Genomic DNA, 27,344 nt, shown 5'->3' with positions numbered 1-27,344 from the left:
ACCAGCTTTCGGTTCTATTTATGAATTCCCTCTATTAGGAATTTCAGTTTTAATAGCAATCTTATTAGTACAATATCAAAGCAAACACTAAATTTGTCCCAACTTATAAATAGGTTCATCAAGCATTCTTTCTAGCAAATGCTCTACTGGAGGCCACCACTGGACACAAAACACTGTCCTGAATTAAAACATTATCTTTTCTAGACATCTGCCACTCTGCTACAAGCACTAACAAATGTGAACCAACGCAGCACTAAGTGTAGAAAAACTCACAATTTAAAATGTGCAAAAGATAAGTTTAACATATTTCCAATTCCCAATTCAGGTATTCTGCATTTTATATATAAAGGGATGTAAATGTATATCTTCTCTTCAACATTACCAGTAGTGCTCAGTGTTTTACAAATTACAAGTTCAGACCTAATGAAGTTATATTCATTTAGCTGATCTTATTGTTCCAATTCCTTTGCCTGCAGACCATCCTTATTTCTGTAATTTGGGTATATTGCCTTTTCTGTTTAGTACCAATCTAAAATTACTTATAAACTCACCAAGTCCTGCAAATGGACTTCACACTAGTGAATTCTACTTTCTGTCTTACTGTTACCTCAGGTCTCTTGTTCCCGATCTATAAATGGGAGTCCCTTCCAAATTTAAAGAACAGACCCCTATAAAACGGTAAAACACTTTAAAGCTTTACATCTCTCGAGAGTTTTAGAAAAACATCTTTAGTTTTTTTCCTCACTTAGTTTCCCCCTCTTACTAATCCTGTTCTAGACACTTTTCTTAGACCATAGTTTTGGCCTAAGCCTAGTTTTCTCTCTGCAATGGGAAAAAAAATCCATGTTTACCTCCATACAAAAAGGGTCTCCTTTTTGTTGTTAAAAGAAATCTAAGAACTAATTGGCTACACTTCCCCTCAACTCTGTCTCCATATACAGTAGGTACTGGACTGCTATCTTAGCTGCTTAAGAAATTTCTATGTGAATAAAACATTGTTTAACATGCAACTGTTGGATTAGTGTCTAGAATATACAGTACATCTTATAGATTATAGAAATTCTTTAAGATTTCTTGTTAAAACTTCAGATAAATACGCCAGACACCTGGTTTAAAACAGAGGGATTATTTGGCCTAATTAGAGATCACGCACATCTGTGATTATGCTTCAACTTTTCCCTCAAAGGTATGGACTATATCAAATTGTTATTTTCGAACACAACAATCATGATTTTATCATTTTCTTCTTTTTCCCCATGGCTTCTGTAACAAATCAAATTTGGTTTATGCCATAAGGGCCCATTTGCCTGAGCAGTTGACTGCATTAGGAATATTCAGTGTTAAAACCACTATGTTATATATAACTCACCTGGATCACTACGCAAAGCCTTGGATTATAACATTGATGACTCTGCTTCGCCTGATTTAAATCTTTTTGCACCTTAGATTTCAAACTCTGAAAATTATCTGAATGAACAAATTTACTAGTCTGAAATACTTGGAATATCTTTTAAGATATTTCCTTAAAGCCTCTCAATCATACTGTGAACTTCTTTCAACCTGTTATAATAAAAGAATTTTCCAAATAGTATAATTGTTTCTGTTTGCAGGAAAGAATATGTTCTATTCAAGTGAAACCTCTTTTTTAAAATTGTGTGTTTATTATAATCAAAAAGCATTGACTGAGTTCCCAAGGAGAAACTCTACTTGCTTTTACAGAATCCTTAGATAAATCAAAGAAGTCCATAAGCTTAAGAAAGCTGTCAAAAGACTACAATTTTTAACCTCCATTAATCTTCCCCATAATTCCATAGTAACTAAGGTATTTCAAACTGGTTACTTAGAAATCCATAAAAAGTTCTCTTTAAAAGTGTCAAATTGACATTAAAAAGTTAGACAAAAAAGTATGAAAGCAACTTAAAAGTTTTTAGAACAAACTTGCCTCCACAGGCATTCAGATTTTTAAGGATACAAAGATAAAAATGGAATATAAGAAATCAACTCTAAGGGACAAATAAATGGACCTTGTAGAAAATAGTATAAGCCCCAAAAGTAATGATATGTGAGGCATAAGACCAAGCAGAAAAGAGACTGGTTGTAATTACCCAAATGATAAAAAAAAAAAGAAAGAAAGAAAAAAGAGGCATGTGATGAAGTATTAGGCTCAAAATGAGAAAATTAAAACCCACACACTTATGAGAAATTGGCAGAATAGAAATTGCTTCTATTCTCAAACCTAGAAGCATACCAGACCTCTATACTACAAAACCTCATTTTAAGAATATATTGATTACTTATTTGAATTTTATCTATGCTCAGAGTATTATATATTCCCTGATAGGGCAGACAGGAAAATAAGTGATTTTTCACCTTCTCTAGACACTATTACAAATAATTTTCTACCATCTTGAAATTTTTCAAAGCTTTTTGAGAAACACACACAAATAATTTGGATTTAGTCGATTTTATTTACAGCTTTTTTTTTTTTTTACATTTCAGAGCATTACACAATTACATTTTTTCATTTTCTGACCTGCAAACAGATACCTTAAACGGAAATATTTTTTAAAAATTATCAAACTAGGTACATCCAAAAACGCAATAATTACACATATGACAATGAATTCACAAAGTGTAATTTACCAGGACGTATCCTAAGAATTTAGGAACAGTCTGTCAGTCAGGAGAAATCTGACCAAATTTAGCAGTCAACTATTTACATATCCAAAGACAAACCTATCTAAACTCCCAAACCAGAAGTTTGAAAGTTTTTAAGTCTCCATTAAACAAAAGAGAGTAATGATTCAAACCTAGCCAGCCTTGACAGTCTTAATTCCCCTATACTGGGCTATTTCCCCAGTCTGGAACTCAACAGCAAGCATCTCAGTTTGTCAAACTACTAAGTATCAAACTCTTGTGCCATTATGCACATAGAACGGCAAAGTGTGCATTAATTAAAAGACAAGTAGTCATTAAACATCCAAACTATTCCCCCAGCTCACCAGCCCTTACTATGATCCCAAATATGCAACCTGTGTCACATAGTGACAGGCTATATTTTCTATGTGTATGTATCTATGTATATATACACACATACACACAGTACTAGATACAAATGTCAATTAACAGTCCCTGCAAAAATTCATTTTCAGTTGAGGCTATGGCTCCTATGCCTTGGGATGATATTAGACTTCAAAACTGAAAAACACTGCTAAAATATCACTTCCTTAAGACAAAATTTGATTCCTTGGTTCAGTTTAAGCTTCTCGGTCTAAAAATGGCTATAAGGTTAAGTATAAAAAAACAGCCAACTGAGTGCAATCTCTCTCCAGTTTGGCCAAGCTATTTCGTAGACTAGAAAATCTGTGGTGCCTTCCAAAGGTTCTTGCCTACCTTTACTGTCCATGTTCACGTTTCAAACTGGGTCAACAAAGCCCGCACTTCAGGGGTCAGCTGCTTGGCAGCCTTAGCTGCCTCTGTGATAGCCTTGCGATACAGGCCCTTTCTCTTCTTATTAAAGCGTGACTGGAAGTTTTCTAAAAAGGGGGAGAGTTGCGAAAGAGCCAGGAAAGATGTTGTTGGAGACCCGAACCATGAAATACGGGCCTCCTGTCGGACTAAAAGGCCGTTATCTTTCCGGCTCACAGTTATAGTAAGAATACGGGCTGGCCACCAGGGGAAGCCATATATCTTGGCCCAAACAATGTCCCCTACACATATGGTCCTGCCATCTGGTGTGACACACTTAGAGACGTTTTTGGAAAAGACTTTCATTTTCAAGGAATTACTGAGCTTTTTCTCTTCCTTTGAAGAGGAGGGAGTGGAGGTGGAAGGTGCATGCATACACCCTGGAGGAAAATCAAAGCTTTCAGAAGAACTACACTCAGAGTTGGAGGATTTCAAATCATCTGTGCTATCAATGCTACACACTGAAGCACTGGAAGAGTCAGATTTCTTTTGATTTAGGGTCATGTAAACAGAGATATTGCTTTTGCTGCCCTTTTTGCCCAGTGTCTGTGGTTCATCCTGCTCACCAGGCACAGGCACTTGAGTTGTGTCCTGAACCTCACTGCTGGCCTCTTCAGGGCCTTTGGAAGGACTCTGATTTTCTGAAGGGGCCTCACCTGCTGAGCGCGTAGAGGTGCAGCGGGACTGAGGCTTGGGTGCCATCTTGCCACTCCGCATTTTCTCCAGTCCTGTCTTCAGAGAAGAGTCATTTTCTTCATTCCTGTACCTCTGTGGTTTTAAACGAACCCGGGGTGGAAGGGAACCTGAGCTAGGATTCTGATATCGACGTGTGAAATGGACTTTTGAATGTGCACTTCTGGACGTAGAGGTGTCACTTTGCTTCTTCTGTGCCTTTTCTTTGGCAATTTTCAAAACTTCCCGAGCTTTTGCATGATCCATGTTCTTACTCTGGAGCACTTTTTTAGTACTTAACTGAGCTTTTGATGTATTTGCCTGAGCAGAAACTTTGACTACTCTGCCTCTGCTGTGAGCAATATTTGAAACCTTAACCACAGCATTTCTTTTCTGGCTTTCGTTTTGGTTTTTCCCATCCACTTTATGGTCAGTTTTCAGTTTTTTGTTCACAGTAGTTACACTTTCATTTCTCCGTTTTTTATCTTCATATTTAGAAGAGTCACTTGCATTACTACCTTTTCTAATTTCTTTTTTTTCAGCAACAACACTGTTTTTGCATTTGTCACACAAGACTTGCCTGGGTCGTAGTTTAATAGCATTCATTATTGAAGTAGGTTCTTCCCTGTACATTTTTCGTTTGGGTCGCTTAATTTTCCGAGGAGGTGGCTGAGGTATTGATTGGTTATATGTGTCCCTGATAAACAAAGGGGGAGGATAAGGTGCTCCTTCATGGAAGAGAGGCGGTGGTTTGGAAGTCCACAGGCTTTCGGCCAAGCTCAGCTCGGGAGGTGGGACAGGAGAAGGGACATCAGGAACAGCACCATTCACTTCCCGCTTCACTTCTGTCCCTGCTTGGAATGTATTACTTTGGAGCTGCATGGCTTCAGGTTTATCCTTATATTCCCTTTTGGGAAATATTGTCACAGGGATCCCATGGGGCCCAAACCTTTGAAAGAAAGGAAAAGAGCCATTAAGTTAAGGTCTTTAATTTTCTTGAAACCGATGTTTATTTGAGCCTTCTTGAAAACTATTTCACATTTTAAAAAAAAAAAAAAAAAACCTATGTAAGAACACCTCCCTGCAAAAGTGCTAAAGCATTCCTTTTTTTGGTCTTACATTTTAGGTAAACTTGATGAGAAATACTTGGTGCTCTAAGCAATGCCAGAATAATCTGACATTATCTAAAACAGATCTTGCCCGTCTTGAATCAGAAAGGATGTGCTATCAGGTAGCTTAATGTTTAATGTCATTTGATACAACATTCCCTCAACTATAGACAGCATATTCAATAAATGCAGTTATAAATCTGTAATATATGTATCTTCCTCTGGCTATAATAGCTTTTAAAAGCTTCACAAGCAGAGTGAGCCTTAACTACCCCAAAATTTTTAATCAGTAAAATCCCATCTCCACTTTACTGTTTAAACACTAAAGATTCAAAGACATTTGCTTCTTTACTCTTCTACCCTCTTTTTTCTTTCTATTTTGGCCACCCCTTGGCACATGGAGTTCCTGGGCCAGGGATCAGGGATCATATCCGACCTACAGATGTGGAAACACTAGATCCTTAAATTGTGCTGTGCCAAGGATCAAACCTGCATCACAGAGCTCCCGTTGCAGCCCAGTAGGAACTTCTACTGTAACTCTTAAGCCTTTTATCCACCCTGACCCCCCATTCCTACCAAGAAGAAAAAAAGCAACCACAAAAATACTGGCAATTCAGATTCACAAATTACCGCAGAAGCAGAGGTTTCTAGCTTTTTTTTTTTTTTAACCTTTTTAGTGCCGCACTTGCAGCATATAGAAGTTCCCAGGCTAGGGGTCAAATCAGAGCTGCAGCCACCAACCGAAACCACAGCAACACGGGATCCAATCCGAATTTGCGACCTACACCACAGTTCATGGCAATGCCAGATTCTGAATCCACTTAGCGAGGATCTTCAGTGATACTAGTCCAATTTGTTACCACTGAGCCACGATGGGAACTCCCACTAGCTTTTTATGTATTTATCTTCTGTTTTTGTCTTTTTATGGTGGAGCCCTCAACATATGGAGGTTTCCAGGCTAGGGGTCCAATTGGAGCTATTGCCGCTGGCCTACACCAGAGCCACAGCAACACCAGATCTGAGCTGAGTCTTCAACCAACACCACAGCTCACAGCAACGCCAGATCCTTAACCCACTGAGCAAGGGCCAGGGATCAAACCCGCAACCTCATAGTTCCTAGTTGGATTCGTTTCCACTGCGCCGCGATGGGAACTCCCCCACTAGCTTTTTAAAATAACATCATATATTAAGAAATATCTTCACACTGCAATCCAGGAAAGTGTTTTATGTATGTATACATACATGCATATATACATATATAAATATACACTTAAGCAAAAAAAAAAAAAAAAAAAAAAAAAAAAACGCTTGACCTTATATTATCTTTTCCGTTAATAACTGTCTTTTTCCTACTCTGGTCTATTTTCATTTCTTCTGATACTAGGCAGATGCATTAAATGAATTTCAAAACTTCCTTTCAGGGCGTTCCCATTGTGGCACAACAAAAACAAATATGACTAGTATCCCTCAGGATTCGAGTTCAATCCCTGGTCTTGCTCAGTGGGTTAAGCATCCAGCGCTGCCATAAGCCATAGGGTAGGTCACAGATGCAGCTCAGATCTTGCATTGCTGTGGCTCTGTGCTGTGGCTGAGGTGTAGGCCAGCAGCTGTACCTCAGATTCGACCCTTAGCCTGAGAACCTCCATATGCCTCGGATGTGATCTAAAAAAGAAAAAAAAACGTCCTTGCGGGTCCAGACCTAATTTGCAAAGTCCTTGCATGGAACACAAGTCTTTACAATTATCAGTTTCTAATCAAACAGGGGTCAAATAACCTTCCTGCTCACGCAGACGTATAAATGAGCTAAACACAAAAGACCTGTGAATCTAGGAATTCCTGTGAGGATGCTGGTTTGATCCCTGATCTCTCTCAGATGATTAAGGATCCAGTATTGCTGAGTTGTGGTCTAGGTCACAGATGTGGCTTGGATCCCGAATTGCTGTGGCTGTGGCATAGGCTAGCAGCTGCGGTGCTGATTCAACCCCTAGCCTGGGAACTTCCATATGCTGCATGCAGCCCTAAACAAAAGAAAAATAAATAAAAAAACCCTTAAATCTAAACTTGCTATACTTAGATTTCTGCACCAAAAAACAAAACCAGGGGAGTTCCCGTCGTGGCGCAGTGGTTAACAAATCCGACTAGGAACCATGAGGTTGCGGGTTCGCTCCCTGCCCTTGCTCAGTGGGTTAACGATCCGGTGTTGCTGTGAGCTGTGGTGTAGGTTGCAGACGCGGCTCAGATCCCGAGTTGCTGTGGCTCTGGCGTAGGCCGGTGGCTACAGCTCCAATTCAACCCCTAGCCTGGGAACCTCCATATGCCGCGGGAGCGGCCCAAGAAATAGCAACAACAGCAACAACAACATCAACAACAACAACAGACAAAAAAAAAAACCACTGGAGTTCCCCTTGTGGCACAGCAGAAACAAATCCGACTAATAACCATGAGGTTGAGGGTTCAATCCCTGGCCTTGCTCAGTGGGTTAAGGATCTAGCGTTGCTGTGAGCTACTGTGTAGGTCACAGATGTAGCTCAGATCCTGCGTTGCTGTGGCGTAGGCTGGCAGCTGTAGCTCCGATTGGACCCCTAGCATGGGAACCTCCATATGCCGAGGGTGTGGCCCTAAGGTGGGGAAAAAAAAAAAAAAACAGTACCAAATAATTACATCCTATACATGTGAACAAATGGTATTGAACACAATACAATTCTAATACCTATCCTCTAAGGCAGAGGTGCCTAGAGCCCAAGGACAAGCATCTAGGCATCACAAAGTAGTCCTAACATTATTAGATGCAGGTGTTTATAGGTCTGCTTTTCCAAAGAATGAGTCTTGGTTCTCTGTCTATAAAAAGTCCTATGTACCCAAAAAAGTACAGAATATATTTATTGGCAAGAAATCTTGAGATCGGAGAGTTCCCAACGTGGCACAGTGGTTTAAGATTCTGACTAGGAACCATGAGGTTGCAGGTTCAGTACCTGGCCTTGCTCAGTGGGTTGAGGATCTGGCATTGCCGTCAGCTATGGTGTAGGTTGCAGATGCAGCTCGGATCCTGAGTTGCTGTGGCTCTGGTGTAGGCCGCGAGGCTACAGCTGTGACTGGCTCCCTAGCCTGGGAACCTCCATATGCCGCGCGAGTGGCCCTAGAAAAAGCAAAAAGACAAAAGAAAAGATCAAGTTCTTTAGGGCTGTAGATACACCCAAACTTTGGCAGGAACAGAGGAAGAGCCAACACCAGGATATCTAGTTTCAGTGCCTAAATGGTTTCTTCCTTAAGTCGTTTGCTAGCTTCGCTACCACAAACCAGTAAGGTATAGCAAGTACAAACCACTAAGTGAAGAGGAAAGCCTTTTTTACCTAGGGTGGGACAAGTTTGGGTCTGGGTTTAATCTACAAAGGACACATTCCCCACTACATCAGACTTGGGGAAAAGCAGTTTTCTAGTCTAGCACAGCGTTTGGTACCTAAGTGTTAGCCTTCCTGACTATTAATTGCAAGGCACTTTGAGCATCTGATCTTCTCTCATATGTGCGTGCTCAATAACCACTTTTTCAAGATGACAAGAAAGAGGTTTTGTGTTTTAATGTGGAGCTGCATAAAACAACTCATCTGAAGTGAGACCACTATTTGTATTAATAAAATTTTCTAACTTGTATTAAGAAACCATCATTTTTATCACTTATAACTGGAATCTAATATCCAGCACAAATGAACATCTCCTCAGAAAAGAAAATCATGGACTTGGAGAAGAGACTTGTGGCTGCCTGATGGGAGGGGGAGGGAGTGGGAGGGATCGGGAGCTTGGGCTTATCAGACACAACTTAGAATAGATGTACAAGGAGATCCTGCTGAATAGCATTGAGAACTATGTCTAGATACTCATGTTGAAACAGAAGAAAGGGTGGGGGAAAAAAATGTAATTGTAATGTATACATGTAAGGATAACCTGACCCCTTGCTGTACAGTGGGAAAATAAAAAAAATATATATATATATATTAAAAAAAAAAGAAACCATCATTTTGCCCCATTGAACTTTCAGATATTTCCATAATTGAACAAAGGATAAATCCTTCCTTTTTAATACAAAAAAATTTTTTAGGGCCATACCTGCAGCATATGCAAGTTCCCAGGCTAGGGATCAAATTGGAGCCACAGCTACCAGGCTACACCACAGCCACTGTTTTTGAGCCACATCTTCGACCTGCACTGCAGCATGCAGCAACACCACCAGATCCTTAACCCACTGAGCAAGGCCTGGGATCAAATCCTCATCCTCACGGTAGGGTTCTTAACCCACCGAGCCACAACAGTAACTCCAAATATCCTTCCTTTTATTAGGAATAACTAAGCTGCGACTATCTTTTTTTTTTACCAGGTTTCACCAGCTCTGTATCCTTACACATTACTGAACCTCTCTAAACTCAGTTTTTACATTAAGCAAAAGGAAATAACACCATTTCCTACCTTGGGATTCAAGGGAGGATGAATAAGTCAATAAATACTAGTCTTTTTTCTTGGTTAGAAATTACTTCATTTTATTTACTTCATTTATGGAGTTCCCATCGTGGCTCACCGGAAATGAATCCAACTAGGAACCATGAGGTTGCAGGTTCGATCCCTGGCCTTGCTCAGTGGGTTATGGATCCGCTGTTTCCATGAGCTGTGGTGTAGGGCGCAGATGTGACTCGGATCTGGCGCTGCTGTGGCTCTGCCGTAGGCCAGTGGCTACAGCTCTGATTAGACCCCTAGCCTGGGAATCTCCATATGCCGTGGGTGCGGCCCTCAAAAAAAGACAAAAAAAAAACTTACTTCATTTAAATAACTTGATCTTATTTTCAACTAATAATTACTAGAGTTTGGGATCCTTTCTGTATCTCTAATTTATGATCTCAATGTGAGGATGATCCAGCCAGTTATTTTAAAGTTGTTTATGTGGAATAAGCTGTAGAATTTAGTATGTTCACCTTCTAGGGTCTTTTTCCTTGCCATTCCTCCTAATCATGTAAAATACAAGCATTAAATGTTTCTAATAACACACGAAGGCACTTATTTATATAATGGTGAATAGAATCTGCAGGCACCAAAAGAAAAAAAAAAAAAAAACACAGAAGCCCAAACTGGTAATTGTGGGTGATGGGTTGACAAAAGCAGAAAAATATTTTTAAGTAATAGCAAAACTTCCTCAAAGAACCAGAAGATAAATCATTTTAAGAGGAAAGGGGGATCAGTGTCCTACTCTGTCTTAGCAATCATGCTGTTACCCCTCCATGGACAACACTTAATACCGCGGCAATGTTTTCAAACTGCCTGTGAGGACACTGATTGTGAAATCAAATTTTTTTTTTTTTTGCTTTTTAGGGCCATACCTGCGGCACATGAAGTTTCTAGGCTAGAGGTTGAAGAGGAACTGCAGCTGCTGGCCTCCGTCACAGCCACAGCAACCCGGATCTGAACTACATCTGCACCCTACACCACAGATCACCCCAATGCTGAAGCCAGGAATTGAACCCTCATCTTCATTGATACTACTCGGGTTCTTAATCTTAACCTGCTGAGCCACAACAGGAACTCCCACAACTATAATTTACATTAAAAAAAAAAAATCACAGTGTAAATACATATAACTGCAGTGAATCTGCTTCATTTATGTGTATAACGTGTATGTACAGGGGTCCACAGGTAGCCTACAACAACTACACTCAGAAGTTTCAAAGCCGGAGTTCTCAGTCTGGCTCAGTGGAAACAAAACCAACTAGTATTCATGAAGATGCAGGTTTGATCTTTGGCCCCACTCAGTGGGTTAAGGATCTGGCATTTTCATGAGCTGTGGGGTAGGTCACAGATGCTACTCAGACCTGGCGTTGCTGTGGTTGGCAGGAGTAGCTCTAATTCAACCCCTAGCCTAGGAATTTCCCCACTGCATGGGTGTGGCCCTAAAAAAAAAAAGTTTTTGGGGAAAACCAGGTAAAGTGAGAGACCACCCTACACTATCTTTTCGAATTCCTGTAAATCTATAAAAAGTTTCAAAATTAGCTCTCATCTTAATAATTTAGGAGTAATGAGTGTCAAAATTTTGCAGAGGGAGAATATTGAGACTTAATAGTTATTATGTGTCAAGGCAGAAGAAAAACACTATGAAAAAGAATCTTCAGCTAATATAAATGCCAAAGAAATGCTCAGGAAAAAAGTTCAGGAGGGTTAGTTGAGATAGGCCCCAAGGTTTTGCAGCCTTTTTTTTTTTTTTTTTTTTTTTTTGGCCAAGCCCCTAGCAATCAGAATTTCTCAGGCCAGGATCAAACCCACAACACAGCAGTAACCAGAGTCATAGCAGTGGCACCACCAGATCCTTAAAACCCACTGAGCTACCAGAGAATTCCTAGGCCCCAGTGTTGTCTGGACCAAACCTCCCTCTAATAAATAGATCAAGGAACAACAAGAATCCTTTCCCTCCCAGAATTCTTTCCTTAAAGAACATACAGGAGGAAAAAACTATATGCAATTAATGTATTTTTCTTAACTATCTAAATTTATTTTCATTTCAAGCAGATGTTTTCACAAACAACCCCAACCCCCTTCCTTAAATTAGCAAGAAATCATCAAGAAGAGAAATCTGGAGTTCCCATCATGGTGCAGTGGTTAACGAATCCAATTAAGAACCATGAGGTTGCGGGTTCAGTCCCTGCCCTTGCTCAGTGGGTTAGGGACCCGGCGTTGCCATGAACTGTGGTGTAGGTTGCAGATGTGGCTCGGATCCTGCGTTGCTGTGGCTCTGGCATAGGCCTGTGGCTACAGCTCTGATTAGACCCCTAGCCTGGGAACCTCCATATGCCTCGGAGCAGCCCTAGAAAAGGCAAAAAGACAAAAAAAAAAAAAAAGAGAGAGAGAGAGAAATCTGTGAAGCAAACTTAAATTTTGGTTCACACTGCATCTCTGTTGAGATTGTTTATTGTCAAAGCTTACTCTCAGGACAAATGAAATTAAATCAATAGTCAGCTACATGCAATAGAAAATTTTACAAAAGAAAATTTACATTACACCTATTCATCAAAAAATTAAAAATACAAGCCAGCACACCCCACTTGAGTATATATATCCAAAACAAACCAAAAAGTCTCAAAAAGATACGTGCCCACCCATGTCCACAGCAGCATTTATACTAGCCAAAAGGTGGAAACAACCCAATGCCTATTAACAGACAAATGGATAAACAAAATATTGGTACATATATATACAATGCAGTCTTACTCATCCTTAAAAAAGGAAATCCTGTCACATGCCACAATGTGTATGAACCTTGAAAACATCATGCTAAGTGAAATAAATCCATCATAAAAAGAGAGAAACAGTATATGATTCCACTTACATAAAATACCTGAAGTCGGAGTTCCCGTTGTGATGCAGCGGAAAGAATCCACCTAGGAACCATGAGGTTGTGGGTTCAATCCCTGGCCTGGCTCAGTGGGTTAAGGATCCGGTGTTGCCATGAGCTGTGGAGCAGGTCACAGATGCAGCTCAGATGTTGCTAAGACTGTGGTGTAGGCCAGCAGCTACAGCTCTGATTCAACCCCTAGCCTGGGAACCTCCATGTGCCTCAGGTGCGGCCCTAAAAAGACAAAAGACAAAAAAACATTAAGCATAGAGTTTTCGTTTTGCAAGATAAAAAAAACTTCGGGAGATCTGCTTCACAGCAGTGTAAAGGTACTCAATACTGCTGATCTATATATACTCTTAAAAATGATTAAGATGGTTTATTTTATGTGTTTTTCGCCACAATTAAAATTTTTAAACTTTCCCCTCTAATGTAGAGGGAAGAGTTTGATGAAAAGCAGTTTATTTCCATGCTATTAAAGGATCTGTTAGCACAGGGGAAATAACAGTAATTACACTGGAGAATAACAGAACAACACTCTGACCTGAGAGAGGAGCCAAGTGAACACCACTATGGAGGACACATGCCAATCAGGTTCCTGCACATGTACCCTGAGCGCACAACACTCCCTCTATAACCTGAGCCTCTCCTGGTTAGGTATCAGAATAACCTAAATTGAGTAATAGTTCCCATTCCATATACTGTACTAAATCAATACATGATTATTTACTGAGGAAAAAGGCTTAAAAGGACATTTTTGTAACAACTGACAAATTAATAAAATATGGGCTACAAAATGGATAAAGTTTTCATATCAGCATTTCCTGAATTTAAAAACTATGTTGTGATCATGTACCAGAATACCTTTGATCTTAGGAAACAGATACTCCAGTATCAAGCGGTAAAGGAGAATAAAATATACAACCTACTCTCAGTTCAAGGGAAAAGACATGTTTTTATAAAGAATGATCAATCAAGCAAAATGGGGCAAAATTTTAAAAATTAGTGAATATAAAGTTTGCTCTGCTTTCAAATTATTTCAAAATAAGGTTTTAAAAGATTACCTTTTTTTTTTTTTTTTTTTTTGCTTTTTAGGGCCACACCTGCAGCATATGCTAATTCCCAGGCTAGGGGTTGAATAGGCGCTACAGCTGTCAGTCTACACCACAAATGGATAAACACAGCAATGCAGATCCAAGCCTTATCTGTGACCTACACCACAGCTCATGAGCAAGGCCAGGATCAAACCCACAACTTCATGAATACTAGTTTGATTCGTAACCCACTGAGCCACAATGGGAACTCCCTAAAAATATAATCTGAAGTTTAGTTTATCTCAGTTCCATCAAAATCTTCAAGCAAAGAAAGTATATTTTTAAAAAAAAATTTTTGTTCTACTTAAGCATAAATGCCAGCAAAATCACCAAGTACCACTAAGCCCAAAATCTATATTGAAATACAAGTATTTGTCAGATAGTATAAAAAACTAGGTCCCAGCCTTAGGATCCAGCTGTAGCAGGTGAGACCAGAATGCCAAAGTCACTGCCAAAAGAAGGTATCTATAGACTAGAGGGAAAAAAAAGCACTGAGGATTAGTAATTAGGCAATTAGCTTTGCAGGAAGGGGACTTCACCTTTGGGCCCAAATAGATTAAGTGAAGAGCAAAGTAACAGTGGCTGCCCATTTGTGAATGTTGATCACCAACTTAGGTTAGTTTAAACAAGTGAAACACTGAGTAGGTGAGGTAAAAGCTAGCAGGTTAAAAGCAGCATCAGAGGAAATCACATACCAACCTGATTCCCCCTTCTGTAGGAGGCAGGTAAGGAATCAGTCTTTAACAAACAATAAAATACAGATAAGCTATCTGATGAAAAGGCATGTTGCTGTGTGTATGAGGGTTAACTAAGTGTGATGGATAGAGAATAGCAGTCTCTTCATAAGACAAGGCCAGTGAAGGCTTCTGATTATATACTGATGGGACCAAAAGTGTAAACCACTTTATTAAAAACTTTAGTTCAGTTGAACTTTAGTTAAAGTTCAACTATACCACAGAATACAAAAACATCTTCCTTTCCCTAACTTTGAAATGTGTCAAAGGTCAGCCCTTTTCAATTATGTTTTAAAAGCATGTTAAGAAGCAGAAAGACTCTAAGGACTAATTTCCCTAATGAGACTAACTTTTCATGACAAAGCCCATAATTTCCTCTCAAGCCATCTGCCCCAAGAAGTTATTGGGAAGAAGAGATTGAGATGCTTCCCCCACGATTCTGAAAACAACTCCTAGTTGTCTCATTCCTTAGTAAAATCTAAATGCCATCCTTCCTTAAGAAAAGGGGGAAATTATCCTTCACTAGCATTACCTGAAGCTTCCACAGACGTCTTCAGGTTATTTGGAAGATGCAGATTATACTGTAGGCCACAACACATCTAGATCGAGTGTCTATTCAAGCTAACTACTCAAGTGGCTGTAATAGCTGTTGTCATTCATCTTAGTTCTGCACCTATATAGCACTATGTGCCAGGCACTATGTGCCAGGCACTATGCTAAATATGCACTTATTTACATCATTTAATTATCACAATACCACCACCCCCTTTCATAAAAGGTTATCACTATTTCCAATTTACAGTTGATGAAACTAAAGCAAAGGGTATTGGCCTTCCCAAGATCTCACAGCTACAGAGTTCTGTAGTGGCTCAGCGGTAGTGAACCTGACTAGTATCCATGAGGACACAGGTTCAATCCCTGGCTTCACTCAGTGGGTTAAGGATCTGGTGTTGCCATGAGCTGTGGTGTAGGTCACAGAGGCGGCTCAGATCTGGCATTGCTGTGGTGTAGGATAGCAGCTGCAGCTCTGATTCCACCCCTAGCCTGGGAACTTCCATATGCTGCAGGTGCAGCCCTAAAAAGACAAAAAATAAATTAAAAACCTCACAGCTAGTAAGCAGTAGAGCCAAGATGAACCCAGGCAGTTGGCGCCAAGTCAGGTTCCTGACCACCACTACCGCTTCCCTTCACTTTAAGTTACTTAACCCCTCTCCTTCAGGCCCATGGCCCCACTGAGCAAGTGGGGGAGCTAACAGGTCCACATCCTCCTAACTACAGAGGTGGACAGGCTTCAGAATTCAGAATTTTTCCTAGTTTTCAAAAGATAACAAGCATTCTATCATCAAGCATACTAATATTTTAGCTGTGAAATGCGAAAGAACCTTCACAACAAATGGATAAATACATACAACATCCTCACATAATTTCAGCCAGGTTAGGTTTGGCCACCAAAAACTTAAAGTTCGGTTTTCAGAGCTTTTTGGATATTAGAATTGCAGTTAAGGGAGTTCCCACTGTGGCAGAGTGGAAACGAATCCAACTAGGAACCATGAGGTTGCGGGTTTGATCCTTGGCCTCACTCAGTGGGTTAAGGATCCAACACTGCTGTGAGCTGTGGTATAGGTCACAGACTCGGTTTGGCTCTAGCGTGGCTTTGGCTGTGGTGCAGGCCGGCAGCTGTAGCCCCGATTGGACCCTTCCTTAGCTTGGGAACCTCCACAGGTCACAGGTACAGCCCTAAAGACAAAAACAAAAGATTAATATACATAATTGGGAGTTCCCTGGTGGCTCAGCAGATTAAGAATCTGGTGTTGTCACTTCTGTGGCACAGCTCACTGCTATGACACAGGTTGGATCCTTGGCCTAGAATCTTCCACATACCATAGGTATGAACAAAGAAATAATAAAGAGATGGTGGATGGAACTGTTTTAAAAAAAGTACACAGGGAGTTCCTGTCATGGCGCAGTGGTTAACGAATCCGACTAGGAACCATGAGGCTGCGGGTTCCATCCCTGCCCTTGCTCAGTGGGTTAACGATCCGGCGTTGCCGTGAGCTGTGGTGTAGGTTGCAGACGCGGCTCGGATCCCACATTGCTGTGGCTCTGGCGTAGGCTGGCGGCTACAGCTCCGATTCAACCCCTAGCCTGGGAACCTCCGTATGCCATGGGTGTGGCCCTAAAAAAAAAAAAAAAAAAGACAAAATTTTTTTTTTAATTTAAGAATATTAACTGGTGGTAGAGGGTTGGGGGGTTGCTGCATAAAAGTCTTGAAAAAAAATCTCTGAAACCTTAAGAAAAGTCTATGTAATCCGCTTTTACAAAAATAGCTTTTGGAGGGAGGGAAAGAGAGGTTAAACACAAATAATTTAGATTTTCGGGGTGCTCCATCCACAGCATGTTCCCAGTCAAACCCACACCACAGCAGTGACCCAAGCCATTGCAGTGACAAGACCAAATCCTTAACCTACTGAGCCACAAAGGAATCAATCTAAAATTTAGATTTTAAGCTCCCTATCACGTAACATCAAACAATCCTCTAAAAACACCTTACATGGATATTTTGGAAATATAAATGAAAACAACTATAGGCAAAACACATGTCAGAGTTTTTAAAAGCAGAAACAGTCATAATATCTGTACGGTACTCAAATTATTTAGCTCCCTAATAATTTCTTTTTTTAAAACAACCATCCAAGAAAATGGTAACAGCCACAAAGGGCAAACTATTTCTAAGAGCCAACAAATCCTGACTTCATTTTTGTACATCGCTTAGAGAAACACTCTTTTGACTTTCTGCAACGAGAATGAACTCTGATATAAAACAACCTAATTATTAATGTAAATACTCATCACAGTTTTCAAACACTTGAAAAGAATTCTGTTGGTCCTGTCTCAGGACACCAATAAGCAGTGTTAAATTCTGTTTCCATTATGACTTCTATGTACATTTAATATTTCTATTTATTATTATATCCAAAAGGGTCCACCACAGGTCAAAGTTATTTCTCGAGAGCTCAACTTTTTTATTTTTTGCTTTTTAGGGCCACATGTGTGGCATATGGAAGTTCTCGGACTAGGGGTGAAATCACAACTGCTGCTGCTGGCCTACACCACAGCAACACAGGACCCAAGCCACATCTGCAACCTACACCTTGGTTCGTGCCAACACTGGATTGATCCTTAACCCAATGAGCGAGGCCAGGGATGGAACCTGCAATCTCATGGTTACTAATCAGGTTCATCACCGACTGAGCTAAAACCAAACTCCCAAGATGGACCTTTTTCTTTCTTTCTTTTTTTTTTAAGGGCCACACTGGCCGCATGTGGAGGTTCCCAGCTAGGGGTCGAATCAGAGCTACAGCTGCTGGCCTACACTGCAGCCACAGCAATGCCAGATCCAAGTTGAGTCTGCAACCTACACCACAGCTCAGGGCAACACCGGATCCTTAACCTACTGAACAAGGCCAGGGATCAACTAGGATACCACATGTTTCCTAGTCAGATTCATTTCTGCTGTGCCACGACACGAACTCCTCCTGGACTTTTTTTAAAAGGCAATTTATTTCACTATTTCTATCTTACCAAAAACAGGCTGTCCAACAACTTACTGTATTTTAGTCTTACGCTTTTCCTATTCAATCGTCCAGTACTTAAGTCAATGCTGGATCTTCTGCTCACAACTAGCTTCAAATCTGACATTCTGTGAGCCCTCCCATGATGAAATGGTGTCCACTGCTGCCAGGGGCACACCAAGCAGGACAAAACATTTAAGACCCAGGACTAAATATGAAAAAGAAACCCCTCTTCTAAAAATGCCCAAAGAGTTCACTAAATTGAACTGAAGAGCTGTTCATATTTTAAAAGCAAGCAACTAATCCTGTGAGTGAGGAACAGAGTTCTCTACAATTTCTACCTACCAGGGTAACTCCCTACCAAGATCATAAGCTAAATGGTAATGGTAAAATACAGTTAAATGTATTAAAATTAGAATGGGATTTTTTTCACATCTTAGAGAATTGTGCATCACTCAAAAAGGCATCTTCAATTTCTTTTTTTTTTTTTTTGCTATTTCTTGGGCTGCTCCCACGGCATATGGAGGTTCCCAGGGGAGGGGTCCAATCAGAGCTGTAGCCACTGGCCTATGCCAGAGCCACAGCAACGTGAGATCCGAGCAGCATCTGCGACCTACACTACAGCTACACTACACAACGCCGGATCGTTAACCCACTGAGCAAGGACAGGGACCGAATCCGCAACCTCATGGTTCCTAGTCGGATTCGTTAACCACTACGCCACAACGGGAACTCCAGCATCTTCAATTTCTCAGTGCTTTCTTATTCAAATCAAAATGTAATTCTCAAACATCACTGTGACTCTCAGGATTCATCTTATTTCACAAGTAAAAGCATCTTCCATACCTATTGATATCCACCACTTATAATTTTAGGCAAATTACTAAATCTGAGCCTTGGCATCCTTATCTGTGAAATGGAGATTAATAGAATTTAAACTCACTGGATTTTCCAGAGTAAAATGAAACAATGTATACAAAGTGCTTTGGCTCAGTTCCTAGTTTAGGAGTGGGAAATACATAGTAGCTATTATTAATTACACAAAGTAAGCTTGGCAACCTTCCTAGATGGTGCAAATAAGCAAAAAAGAGAAGTCAAATATTAAAGGATGTATGTGTTTCACAAGTCTAAAAAACCACTCTATTTTAAGGCCACTTGGTCCAAAAGGAAAGAGATAAAAATTATGGACTACTTAAAACTTCTAGTGGGCAACCAGATTTAAGAAACCATTTCCAGGTCTAATTACCATTTCTACAGAAAGGATCTGGATCTGCCACCCAAGTGGCCCATCCTCACATGTATATAGCTTACTTCGTAATTACATTCCAATCAAATTACCCAATAACCTTTGTAACAGGTTGAACAGATTTATGGTCCTACTATTTTGGCAAAACTACTCCCTAAAAATCAGTTGTCTCCAAATATGGTCTAGGAATCCGATGCATCAGAATCACCTTGTTCAAAACAAACTGGAACGGAGCTCAGAAATCTTAAGAACATTTAAAAACAACTGCCCAGAAGGGTCTGGCAAAAATTCTATATTAAATCCACCCAGAGTATAACTTAACCTCCACTTACTTTCTTTCTTACAAGCTCTGCCACTAAAGCACTTCTGTTCTGCTCATGTGTCTGAATTAATTGGAAAATTAAGGGAGAACAGGACCAAAAAAACATTAAGAAATAAAGACACGTCTCAAATAGTAGCTATTTCAAGTAACTACTAGGGACAGTTTTCATTTTTTAATCAATAGGACTGATATTGACTCACCTATAGAGAAGATGAAGATGAAGGAACACAGTCTTTGAAGCCTCCCCCCACCCCCAAGAAAACCTGATCTTAAGATTAAACGTAGTAAACTGTGCACAACGAAGTATGGTCTTATTTACACATAAATGATTGAAAATTAAGCTCATGAGAAACCCAAGTCCAAAAAAACATGCATGGCAGAGTTTGTGTCTAACACACCTAGTTACCTAATTTATAAAGTTTTAGTTATTTGCTTATTTTTGGCCACATCTGTGGCATATGAAGTTCGAGGGCCAGGGATCGAATCTGAGCCATAGCTACAACCTATGCACTGCTGCAGGAACACCAGACCCTTAACCAATTGGATCCTGAACCTGCTGCCACAGTGAAAACTCCTCAAACTGGACTTTTAATATCCAACTAATCACTTCCAAAGTAAATCATTAGTACAAGAAGTGAAGAAAAAAAGAAGTGATAAAAAAAAGCCAACTCTCAATACAGTGAAATATTAGTACAGCAGTGTGTGTCCTAAAGCTGCTTAGGTCAGAAAAAGTGATAAGCACTTGCCTCTATGCTATTTTACTGTGGAAATCCTTTAACGACACCTTGGGATATAAGCAGGATAACAACCAAAAACATTTCAAGTGTTTTAAATAATGTACAACTCCACACAATCATTCAAGCATACTACTTGAAGTCCTTAATTCTCAACCTGGACACTTAGTATAAGCTACTCATATCACTACTCACTGCTTCACCAGAATGGCTGTATATTTTTCCCACCAAAAGTACAGCTATTGCACCATACGTTTCATGGTCTCTGTAAAGAAAAAAAATCAGACTTGGTTTATATTTCCTTAAAACACAAGTAAATTTTCTACAAATTGTGTTAAGAACTTAGTGAAATCTTTTCAATTATTTTTAATGCAACAGTATCCCACATACATAAAAAGACAGTATTTGTAAAAAGATCAATTCCAAAATACTAATAGCCACAACCTTTAATAAACATGTACCACAAAATTAAAATGAACAAGGGCGTTTATATTTTTATTTTTTTATTTATTTTTAACTTTTTTCCTTTTTAGTTCCCAAGCTAGGGGTTGAATTGGAGCTGTAGCTGCCAGCCTACACCACAGCTACAGCAAAGTAGGATCCGAGCCTACACCACAGCTCACAGAAATGCCAGATCCTTAACCCTCTGAGCAAGGACAAGGAACGAGGACAAGGATCAAACCTGCATCCTCATGGGTACTAATCGGGTTCATAAACCACTGAGCCACAACGCGAACTCCCTCCCAACAAGGGTTTTTAAACCTAAGCATTTACTTCATGGTTCCTCAATTCATATCAGATCTCAGAATTTCAAAGCAGCTTTTTAACTTTTTTTTTAAGATGTGGAGAACAGTAATAAACTATTTAAATCATCCCTCGTACAGTAAGACACCACAGGTCTTATTAAATATACCCCTTCAAGTATAGAGAAGGCTGAGAAACTACCTTTTTTTCTCTTTAGCCTCACCTGCAGCATTTGGAAGTTGTCAGGCCAGGAACCCATGCTCCAGCTGCTGCAATGCCAGATCCTTAACCTGCTGCACTGGACTGGAGGATGGAACCAGCGCCACCATGGAGACAAGTAGGAACTCCAGAAAGTACCTTTTTTAGAAACCTGCGCTGAAGGCCTCTGCCCTTGGAAGATTATCTTGGCTGGTTAGATTTTCCTATTTTCAGAGTTACTAAAGTTGGAGGTGTGTTTAAGCGAAAGGCCTAAAAGTTTGCAGGCAGGTAAGAGATAATGTTTCCACTGACCCAAAACAAGGGATGAGAGGCTTTCACAAGAGGCCCTTAAGAGACTGCAGTTGTCCCCTTAGTTTGTTCCTGAGGGAAAAGAACTATTTTAAAAAACATGGAAATGCATTCAAGGAGATGTAATCTGAAGAAAAATCCAAAATGTGGAAAATTCTACCAAAGTCTATGGCTTAATAGATATACTGCCAGAGAATAAAAGTAATGGCAGGAGAACCACAGATGAAAAACTTCTCAACCAACTCCAATGTACCAACTTTCCTTGCATTCTAATTTGAACAAAACAATGTTAATTGAGACAATCAGAAATTACCACTGACAGGATATATGATAATATTAAGGAACTGTTGCTATTATTTGAAACAGTACAGTTACATTTTAAAGTCTGTATCTTTTTTAGAGATCTGTACCAAAATATTTATGGTTAAGGGGTATGCTTAGGATTGATTAGCTTCAAAATAATCCAGTGGAGGTGGGCTTATGATAAAACACTTTTGGCTAACAGTTAATAAATGTTGAAACAAGAGTGATACACACATGGAGGTTCACTTATCATAAGGAAATTAAATATTATGCTACAACTGATTATTCTAAAATCATCAAGACAGTTTAAAAACTGACAGAATGCTTATTACATAATGCTAAATGAAGAAACAAAGGTACATATGTCAAAATTGCAAAAGATAAGGAAGAAAATAGGAAAACCAAACTGAATTTGTGAGTTAGTTGATTATCTAATATATCTGCCAGTCATTAGACTCTGCTAATAAATTCAGGAGTAGGCAGGCAATCTAAACTACCTATAAGGGCTGGGTATAAAACAACAGTGGAGGAGCCTGGAGTAAACTAGAGAATGCAAGCCTCACTTTAAAGGCATTCAGTTTCAAATAAATACTATGCTACACAAAATCTGCTTGTAACCAAATACTCAAATATCCTTAGGTTGAGGGTGACCATGCCATTTATCTACCAAAGCAAATTACTCTGAATAAAAAAGGGAGGCGGTAACAACAAACCAGGACAGTACAGGAAAACCACCTGGTCACCCTCTTCACTTTACATATATTATAAACTGAGGTATAAAGTTTTGTTTGCTTATTTGTGTTTACAGTCTCCTGCAGAGCAGTTCCTCTGTGACTCAGTGGGTTAAGTATCTGGTGTTGTCATTGACCTGTCTCAGGTTGCTGCTCTGACTTGGGTTTGAACCCTGGGCCAGGGAACTTTCATATGCCATGGGCATGACTAAAACTTTTTTTTTTTTTTTAAGTCAACTGCCTAAAGTCAAAACGAATTGGCTTCATAAGGACTAGAGACTGAATCCCAAAGAGGAACAGAGGTTTACCCAAAGTGTTAATTGGAGAGGCAGATGCTAGAAGTCAGCACCCCAGTATCCAGACACTATCCAGCTCCATCTACTGTTTAGTCCCATTTTCTTTTCCGTAAGTTTTTTGTTTGTTTGCTCATACCCACAGCATACACAAGTTCCTAGGCTAAGGATTGAACCAGCATCACAGACTGGCCTATGCCACAGCAGAGACCTGATCCACAGCAGTGATTAGGCCAAATCCTTAACTGCTAGGCCACCAGGGAACCCCTAGTATATTTAATTACATGTGCCCTGCTCATTTTTTCCACAAAAAGATTATCTTTAAAAACGTGTTCTTCAAGCAAATAATTATAAAAAAATAAGGCAAAAAAATACAATGACAGTAAGGTGAAGAATGTTTAATGCTTTCAAATGTAGACCCTTGCTCAATTCAACTATATATGAAATCCTGTACTCTAGAATCACTTTTTCTACATGGTGGACAATTCTTCCAACTTTAAAAGACATTTTTGTACCATGCATGGTGTTAGAATAACTAACTAATAAAAATAGTTTGACACTTTTATTAAACTCCCTGTAATTACCAAAAAAAATAAAATAAAATAAAAATAAAAATAGTAACTGGCCCCTTGGAAGATTGAAGAAAAGCACCCATATATTGATGTACTTAAGTCTCCCAAATGTTGGTTCTTTCCTGATTATCCTACAAAACAAGCAAGAACCACGATTTCAGAGCCCACTGTTCCCAGGACACAGCTAAGGAAATGGGGGACTCTCCAGAGCAGAAGGTGCGATGGCTATGAGCTGAATGAACAATATGCTTGGCTCCAACACCCTTACAAACCACTTCATCTCATACAGCTACTGAAATGAAGATAAGCATTGTATTTCAGAAATATACAATTCTTTATTTACTGCTTAATAGGAAATTTGCCAGCCAAATTACCTTTCTAATACGAAATTAGAAAAAGCATAGGCTTTAGGATCAGACCAACCTACATTTGAATCCTTTGCCATTTACAAGCTAAATGGCTGGCCGAATTGAATGAACTTCTAATTTCCTCCTATATAAATGAAAATTCCACCAGAGTTGCGAAGACTAAAGCATGGTACTTAACAGGCACTCAGTAGGAAGCTCTCGTGTCTAAAGGTTTCATTCAATGGCCAATTCGAATAGGATACAAACTATTTTTAAAGCAAGTGATGACTACAGCCATGGTCTTGGCAAAGCCAGTAGAGAGTTATCTCTCAGATCATCAATTAACATCAACACTGTGCAGTAAAATACGCAATCAAGTAAGTGCAGATTACAAAACATACTACATTTTTCCGAATTAAACTATGAAAAAGATATTCAACTAGTCAATCATTGGCCCATAGTAATTCCTTGAAGGGCTAAATTTTATTTTATGGGGGGGGATAAAATTTTAAAAACACCGTCTGATTTCCTCACCACTTCCAAGATGTGTGTGCATCCTATATAAGCTTCTAGAAGGCAGAATACATATAATACTCAGAATGCCTAGGAGAGTGCTCTACACGGATGTGCTCAATAAATATCTGTTGAATGAAAAATTGATATGGTTCCCTTAATGGCTTTTTAAAAATTACTTTAGTGACAGGATCCTTTCACTTCAAAATGTTAAAATGTGAAAGGAACCCCAAGGAAAGAAACTGCTCTTTCTAAGTACTGTCAGTAAAAATAGACCCAAACTCAAACAAATTGCAGTTCCCTACCAAAGAAAATTTTAAAATAAATAAAACACCAACACAATGAGCACCTCAAAACAGAATAGCACCATCCATTCTATTTCCAGAAACAACTTACCTTTTTGCACTTTCCTTTTGCAGATTTGAAATCCAGATTCTCACACAATCACCGGCCTTCACTTCTGTTTAATTCAATAGCATACACACTATCAAGCATACACTCTCTTTTGCTATCAGTAGAAAGCACTTTGGTCTTATTTTGCTTTCTAACGACAAAAAACAAAAGTATTTAAGTCCTGACGTAAATTCTACTTCAAAAAAAAAAACAGCCAGTTCCCATTGTGGTGCGTTAGAAACGAATCCGACTGCTAGCCAGTGGATTCGGGTTTGATCCCCGGCCTCGCTTAAGTGGGTCAGAGATCCAGCGTTGCTGTGAGCTGTGGTGTCGGTTGCAGAGGAGGCTTGGATCCCATGTTGCTTTAGCACAGGCCAGCAGCTAAAGCTCCGATTAGACCCCTAACCTGGGAACCTCCATGTGCCGTAGGTGCGGCCCTAAAAAGCAAAAATAATTTTTTTTTAAAAAGACAAAAAAGAAACTAATTTTTTTAAATTTTTTAAAAAATGTAAGACGTAGGCGTAAAGGCTCCCATCTTCTCCCATGCTTCAATTATGTATCCCAAATGAGGAAAGATTCTTAGGTCTGGACGGGAGGGCAAGCAGCTAAAAGTAAAACATACTAAAATTAACCATTTCTAAACAGGTGAGACACTAAGTGTGTGCTGTTGCAGGAAACAGAATGAAGAGCCGTGAATGGGAGTCTCTGCACTTCATATCTGCAAAAGAAGAGAATAAAAAGGTTAAGGTAACTCTAGACCTAGAAGAAAGTATCTTCTTCACCTGTTTAAAGTAATGCCCAAACAATTAAAAAAGGAAAATGTGGTACAAGAGACTGGCTATTGAGTTCACACCCAAACGTTGTGGGTGAACTCAACCATTTAAACTGTATCGTTTGAGAAGTTAGTATTTGAATACTTTTATACCACATCTCGATACTAAAGGTTAAAAAAAAAAAAACATCTCTTCTTTAGACTTTTCTTAAAGCCATCATCATGATGAACCAAATATGCTTCCATACTGAACTTATCTAGGGGGAATTAGTTCTAACTAAGAATAACAGTCAAGGATCTCATTTTTAATAAATGCTTTTCCCTTTATAAGGAGTGACAGCCTTTTGGGAGTCCCAAAGCACACACCCCTTTTTTCAACCTCATTCAAGGCTAATTTGAGAACAGGGCAGTATCCCCCATCCAGCACCCCGTTCTCTGCAAAAAGCCTTCTGCATTTTGCATTAACCCATCCACCCTTGTGTGGGTGAGCCAGGGCCAGGTCATAGGAAAAGGCCGAGGCTGGGGGTGAGACCCGCAAGGCCGTCAACACCCGCGCCCCCGACCCGGCGGGACACCTGCACTCGCGGGCGTCCACCTGGGGCAGGGCCCGCCCTCCTGCGGCCCCACGCGCCTGCCCCTCTCGGAGCACGCGCCACGCGCCGCGCGGGACCCAAGGGCGGTACAGGCAGCAGGGCGCCTAAGAGGCGGGAGCCCGAAGTGAAGGGGCCGCCCAGGCTCGATCCCTCCCCGGGGACCGTGGGGGCCGGGGCGCCCGGGGGCGTGCTGGGGAGGACGCGGTACCTTTTGGACAGATCCATGAGGACCCCCGAGAAGAGCTTCTCCCCGAGGCGGAACGACACGACGAGCGCGTCCTCAATGATGTGGTCCAGCGTGACCCGCACCTCCGAGCCGGGGATCAGTTGCGACACCGCGGAGTCCCCGCCCGCCGGCGGCACGAGCGCAGGGGCTGCTGGCTGGGGCAGCGGTAGTTCCTGGCGCTCCTCGGGAGCTGGGGGCTGCTCGGGCGGCGGTGCAGGGGAAGGTGGAAGGTCAGGGCCCTCCTGAGACGCGGCTGCCGTCAGCTCCACAACACCGGCAGGCAGTTCGTCCGCCTCCAGCTCCAGCCCCGCCGCCTCCGGGCTGCAGGCGAGCTCCCCCGGCGGCGGCGGTGGCGGCGGGAGCGGGGGCTCGTCGGCCTGAGGAGAGGACTGCTGCCCGTCGGCCTCGGCGTCCGGCACAGATGCTTCAGTGGCCGTGACCGGGAGCGGGTCAGTGCCGGCCTCGCTGCCGGGGATGGGCTCCATCTCCGGCTCGGCCTCGCCGGCGCCCCCCTCCCCGGGGGACGCTGCAGTCGCTGCCGCCTCTGCAGCCACAGCCGCCATTTTCTTCCTGGCTTCTCCCTCCTCCAACTCCGGCTGCTGCTGCGGCGGCGGCGGCAGCGCTGCTGGGTTCCCCGGGCCTTCCCCGCCCTCACGCTAACAGTTTTGTCCCGCCCTTACCCCCCCATGCTCGCTATTGGCACTGCGCCATTGGTTCCATCCTACACCCCTCCCGCACTTGTGACATTCCACTGGTCAAATCAGGACGTCTATCACCCAGTCCATCCCTCCCATGCAGAGTAGGAACTTCTCATTGGCCGGGCGAGTTGTCAAATGTGGTATCTTAGAGGAGGAGTTGGGGACGGGCTCAAAGGGGGCGGGGGAGTCACCGAAGCTGAGCCTTATACTTAGCTCCTCTTTCTATTGGCTGGAGGAGAAAATAACGTCTTACAGTTGGTCTACCCTCCTGCCCATTATCAGCCGGTTTTTCAGAGGTGGAGTAAACGAGGGAATCACGTGGCGTTCCTACTCTTTCA

General features: G+C 41.0%; 1 protein-coding gene across 29 annotated transcripts in view; it reads right to left on the bottom strand.

Moving 5' to 3' along the window:
* Positions 1–27,344, bottom strand: part of PWWP2A (PWWP domain containing 2A) — a 113,693-nt gene that overhangs the window by 11,294 nt on the left and 75,055 nt on the right. For 12 of the 29 annotated variants that reach the window (XR_014830915.1, XR_014830916.1, XR_014830917.1 and 9 more), the window contains exons 1-2: positions 26,291–26,935; positions 4,125–5,089 (exon numbers count right to left, since the gene is read on the bottom strand). Coding sequence is in view for 7 of the 29 variants with exons in the window: in XM_021076911.2 (XP_020932570.2) it covers positions 4,125–5,089; positions 26,291–26,871 (1,546 nt within the window). In the remaining 22 variants the exon portion in view is untranslated. Of the gene's footprint in view, positions 1–2,448; positions 5,090–20,509; positions 20,580–24,720; positions 25,436–26,290; positions 26,936–27,344 lie in introns of those variants that run through there. The other 17 variants (XR_014830930.1, XR_014830929.1, XR_014830932.1 and 14 more) reach the window with 8 other exon arrangements.

The sequence above is a fragment of the Sus scrofa genome, chromosome 16, assembly GCF_054392235.1.
Source record: "Sus scrofa isolate SSC_HxYL_T2T_F1_AM1 chromosome 16, Sscrofa_HxYL_maternal_Yorkshire_Landrace_v2.0, whole genome shotgun sequence".
Classification (NCBI taxonomy): domain Eukaryota; kingdom Metazoa; phylum Chordata; class Mammalia; order Artiodactyla; family Suidae; genus Sus; species Sus scrofa.
Note: the sequence above shows the minus strand (reverse complement) of the source record. Positions and strands in the feature narration are given on the sequence as shown.